Source organism: Arvicola amphibius, chromosome 6 (assembly GCF_903992535.2).
Source record: "Arvicola amphibius chromosome 6, mArvAmp1.2, whole genome shotgun sequence".
Classification (NCBI taxonomy): domain Eukaryota; kingdom Metazoa; phylum Chordata; class Mammalia; order Rodentia; family Cricetidae; genus Arvicola; species Arvicola amphibius.
In genome coordinates, this window is record NC_052052.2 from 156,969,901 (window position 1) to 156,974,874 (window position 4,974).

Genomic DNA, 4,974 nt, shown 5'->3' on the forward strand with positions numbered 1-4,974 from the left:
TTAAGTCGCCCTCTTGTCAATAGCATTGAAGAAGCAAGAAAACGTGTGAGCTCTCTGACCTGCAGTCAATGTGGAATGGATCCACTTCTGTGGGCTCCCACATGTGTGTCTCCTAATGTGTCAAATCCAGAAATTATCAGTCTTTCAGAGCAAGGTTGCTGGTGGAAAAACAAAACACTGAAAGCAAACCACAACAATGTGGAATGCCACCCATCAAAGAGGACCCTCCCACCCTTTCTTCCAGACACCAGCACAACACTCAGTCCCCAATTCAAGGTGAATTGCATGTTTGACCACAATGAAGTCACTGCACAAAAGATAAGAAATTAGAAATGATACTTGAAATTAATTTTAAATGATTTTATTTACCCAAGCATTAAGAGTGGAAATAAAGTTGCTGCAGGAATCATAAACTCTCATTAGTTAGAGAAACAGTTATAAAGCTTGTAATTTGAAATATTTGAAAGCTCCCAGAATTCACACTGTAGTGTGGATCTTGAGAGACTCAGCAGTTTAACACACTAAGCAAAGGCTGGTTTTTGATGCGGATATAACCTCTCTGGAAATGCACTATTCCCAACTGCTTCCATGTGGGCATCAGGCTGTTCACACAAGAGGGTACTGGGAAAATGAAACAATTCCACAGTGGTTGTGTCTGTCCTTGGCAATTTTCATGTAGCCGTTCATGCCCCAGCTTTGTCCCCAGCTGCAAGAGATCATGTTTTTCATTTAGTACAAACCTTACCACATGATGGATTTGTCAAGAGTCCCACCTAACAAAATAATCAGGAAAGGCAGAGGGTCTATTCCTGAGCACCAAGAGGTGCCTCACACAGGAATGTGAAAACCACAGCAGGATTCCTTTCTACCATTACATATTTCAGAACTTTCAAATGTGTCACATTATACAAAATCAATGTCATATAAATGATATTGATACCCTAGAAACCAATGAAGGGTTGGGAATTTTATGAGAACATACTGTTAGTAAGTTCTTGGAACTTTAGGCAACTCAGCAGTTAAGGAGCTGAGATCAGTCTCAAGAACCACACTGGAAAGCCAGATTAACATTATAGTGTGCATGTAAACCTCATTCTTGAGACATGGACACAGAACATACCAAGAGCAAGCGGGTAAGCCAGATTAAATTGTTAACTCTTAGATCAGAAAAGAATACTGCCTTAATATAGAAGTTATATAGTGACTGAGAAAAAACTGATGATGACATCAGACCTCTACACATGTTCACTGGTGCATACATGTCCGCAGACATGCAGTCAAATACACCTCATCCATGAACATGGGAAAACAAGAACAGATTTTGTTCAAATTAAATGAAACAAAATCTTCTAACTTTATATCGAAATATTGCCTCAAAATTGCAATCTCATCATGAATTCCCTGGATGTGCCTCTAGTGTCATTAACCACTGAACCATTTCTCAAGCCCCTGAATTTTCAAATAAAGATTTTTATGGCAATTTATACCTGTTCTTGATCAGCCAGTAGTTATTACGATCTGTTTCATTTCCATCAAATCCATAGCCAACCACCAGAACTGCATGACTCAAATTATAACGGCTGCAATTTGGTTCATAATAAATGCCTGAGAAATAACACAGAAACTGATGTGAGATGCACATGACACCTGGCAGTGACGATAGCCACCAACAATAGAACTATTTCAAAAATCACTGAAATGATACAATCAGACTTGAGCTAGTTAGTTGTTCACAAAAATGCTAGTACTCACACATGGTTGCACACACACAAACATAAACATTCAGTTTCACAGAAAACTGAAAATATTCAAAATAGTGAGAATTATTTATAGCTACGAACTGCATGCTTACGAAATGACTCCTTGGAACTTTACATTTTTTTTCTACTAGTTTCTCATGCCAAGTTAAACTTACAGGACTAAATTTTTTAATTTAAAGTCTCTGTTTCAATTCTATGTCAGATAATCAGTTTCTATAAACAACTAAAAGGTCCATGAAAAGGAGAAGTGTTGAGAAATTACTTAAACAATATATTTTATTAAATGGGACACATTAACTTTCATCTGGGGGTTCATACCAGTTGAAATTCAGTACTCAGGACTATTATATGGAGATGAGTAAAATCTAGAAACTTAATGATTCATAGTTTTACATAGCATTTTTACATAGCAGCCTGTCTGAGAACTTGTCATGACATGGAGATGTCTCAATGGCTTTTTCTTTATATCTAGAAAGAAATATTCTAACCTTCATGGTAGAACTTAAACGAATCATGGAGAGCATCAATTGCAGCAGTAACAGGCCCTGCAGTTGCTACAACATCCATTAGGATATCCTCATTTTCTGGGAGTTCGATCAATGATTCGATTTTAGCAGATGCATTCTGAGGATTGTACCTGCAGGGTCCTTCCTTTAAAGGTAAAGATATAAGAGTCTCAGTTTCTTCCCTCCATATCCTGGGAGAGAATCACAACCACAACACTCTGCTCTTTGCAACTGAGCACACAAGTCTGGATTATTGTAAATCATCCCAGGAAGTGAAATGGTACTGAAATAGCTAGAATTGCAAATAAGTTCTCTCGTCCTCAGTGACAACCGATATCTTCTCCTATCCATAAGAATTTTTATTGCTGCAGTGTAAGTTGAAAATGTGCTTTCATATCCCAAGCCCAGACCCAAATAATCATCTAGAAACTATATTAGTTACATCAATGTTTAACCAATGGCCCAAGCATATTCTTAGCTAGCTCTTATATCTTATAATAACCCATTTCTATGAATCTATGTATTGCCACAAAGCTGTGGCTTACCAGTAATGTTCTGAAATCTTTATCCTTCAGCAGCTACATGGAATCACTTTGACACTGATTACTCTCTCTCTCTCTCTCTCTCTCTCTCTCTCTGTCTGTCTGTCTGTCTGTCTGTCTGTCTCTCTATCTATCTATCATTGTTTGAATATCTCAACTGGCTTTACTTCACTAAGTCATTGGCCAAAACTAGTTTATTCATTAAAAAAAATAAAATTAACACATATAAAACAGGACATCCTACATCACAGCAGAGACTCTATTATATGTACAATAAAATCTATATTCTCTATATACTTAGAAAGGAACTACACCAAAATCATCACACCAAAAATATATGCAAAGGTCGATACTTAAAGACAGAAATGAGAGTATAGAGAGATTCGATCACCCAATCTGAGTGCTGACGATAGTGTATCAAATCTACAGTTGTCCCATGCTACAGGTTGAGCTGAAATGACAAGAGGTCCACTTACTCTTCCTTCATATGGGTAGGTCGCCTCAGCCTCCAAACCTCCGCTGAGCCAAACAGACAAAAAGGCAAAGTACGTGTTACCCCAATCACAGCCGTGATTTCCATGAGGTTTAGAACAGTCCACTAGGTTCTGGACACTCAGAGGAATGAGTTTGCCTGTCTTTTTGTACATTTGTCCTTCTATGGCACCAGTGGCCGCAAAAGCCCAACAAGAACTGCAGTTACCCTAAAATGAAGAAAATATGGTCTTTTACAAACAAATGCTAACTGAGGTAACAACATAGACAGGAGAATAATTTGTGAAAATGAGGAACTGGCAGTTGACAGATTCCTAGGAAGGAGTTGTCAGTCTCCCAGATGACTTGGGTGCTGGTAGTATGCACATGCTCCTGTGTGTCCCCCCCTCACATTTGTGAAAGACTTCTTGCTTGTTTCAGTTATTAATGACAATAGAAGGGACATGAACTCTGCAATGAGACGTGGTGGAAGGTAATATCTGGAGAAGGTGTTTGGTGAACCATCAAGATCGATATACATTAGAAAATATACGAATTCAAAGTAGAAAAATATTATGTAAAAAATGAGCTGCAAATCTCTCCTCATTCAATAAGAAAACAGAGACACTAAGTTTTTTCCTATTCAATATGGTTTAAGAAGAAGGGCAGGTGGCACTGTCAAACCTGGTACCGCACAGGAGTCACATAGCCTTCTTTTCGCCAGTCCACAAATTTGGGTAAACCACTAAGAGATCGTTTCCAGATGCTTTTCCCCCTCTCGTGACTTTGCATTGGGAAATCAACCATCATTTTCCTGAATTCTTCATTGGTCTTCAAGAAAGCATACATAAATGATTATAAAAGAAAAGACTCCATGTAAAACACACAAGAGAACACAGTGTGAAGTAATCCATGTCACACTCACCATGTCACCAAAGGCATTCATTTTCATGGTGTAGCCGTTCTTCCCCAGGCCATTCTCCCCATTGTGAAGTTTAATCATGTTCATGTTCTTTTCCCATACTGTTCTCCTCAGTGGTTCTTCCTCCTGGATGAGAACAAAAATGGGTTACATCTCTTTATAATTAAACTCCTGTACAAGCTGATGTTGTGGATTTGCTGTCCAGGTGATCAGAGGTCCAGGAGAGCTAGTCTAAGACTCAATACTCACACATTCTCCTCATACCAATGAAAGGGAATCTGGCTACCCATTGCTCACAATGGTCGTGATTAAGCAACCTCAGTGGTGGCAGTTGTGGTGGGGCGTCTATGACCTCTACTATGCCTAGACACTTGCACTCTGGGGCCCTTCTGGACAGTTTCCAGAATACCTACCTGGCTGTATGATTTTTCATAGAGTATCTTCCACTCTTCCCATTCAGCATCCAAACTGGGATCAGGTGGCAAAACACGTGATCCAACTCCTAAGAACAGGATGACCAGGAAGACAACAGGAGTCATATCTGAAGAACCTGGATTAGGAAGAGAAATGAAGACATAACTACAGAAATAATTTTATGTCTTCTTACTTCTTCATAATAAATTAATACATTGTGGTCAATAAAAGTTTTGAATTATTCTTCCAAACAATTTTTGAGAGACTGCAGAAAAGTTCGAGGATGTGTTTGAATTGAGTTATCCACTGATGAGTATTAGATTCAATACAAAAGGAAGATCATGAGCCCAGAATCCTAG

General features: G+C 38.6%; 1 protein-coding gene across 2 annotated transcripts; it reads right to left on the reverse strand.

The window, feature by feature from the left end:
* Positions 1 to 606: 606 nt before the first annotated feature.
* On the reverse strand, positions 607 to 4,740 carry LOC119816984 (cathepsin R-like). 2 transcript variants are annotated; one of them, XM_038334102.1, is made up of 7 exons: positions 4,615 to 4,740; positions 4,205 to 4,324; positions 3,964 to 4,110; positions 3,285 to 3,509; positions 2,249 to 2,411; positions 1,488 to 1,605; positions 607 to 706 (listed from the first exon to the last, which is right to left on the reverse strand). In XM_038334102.1, exons 1-7 carry the CDS (start codon positions 4,738 to 4,740, stop codon positions 607 to 609), a joined length of 999 nt encoding a protein of 332 aa, XP_038190030.1. The 2 variants fall into 2 exon arrangements, with proteins under 2 accessions (XP_038190030.1, XP_038190028.1); XM_038334100.1 differs by having other exon boundaries at positions 4,205 to 4,327.
* Positions 4,741 to 4,974: the final 234 nt, after the last annotated feature.

Coding starts and splice junctions, on each gene's coding strand:
- LOC119816984 (XM_038334100.1), bottom strand. CDS start 4,740: ATGACTCCTGTTGTCTTCCTGGTCATCCTGTTCTTAGGAGTTGGATCA. Junction 4,111..4,204: donor TGAATGCCTTTGGTGACATG/GTGAGTGTGACA, acceptor GCTTTCTTGAAG/ACCAATGAAGAATTCAGGAA. Junction 3,510..3,963: donor TGACTCCTGTGCGGTACCAG/GTTTGACAGTGC, acceptor TCTTCATTTTAG/GGTAACTGCAGTTCTTGTTG.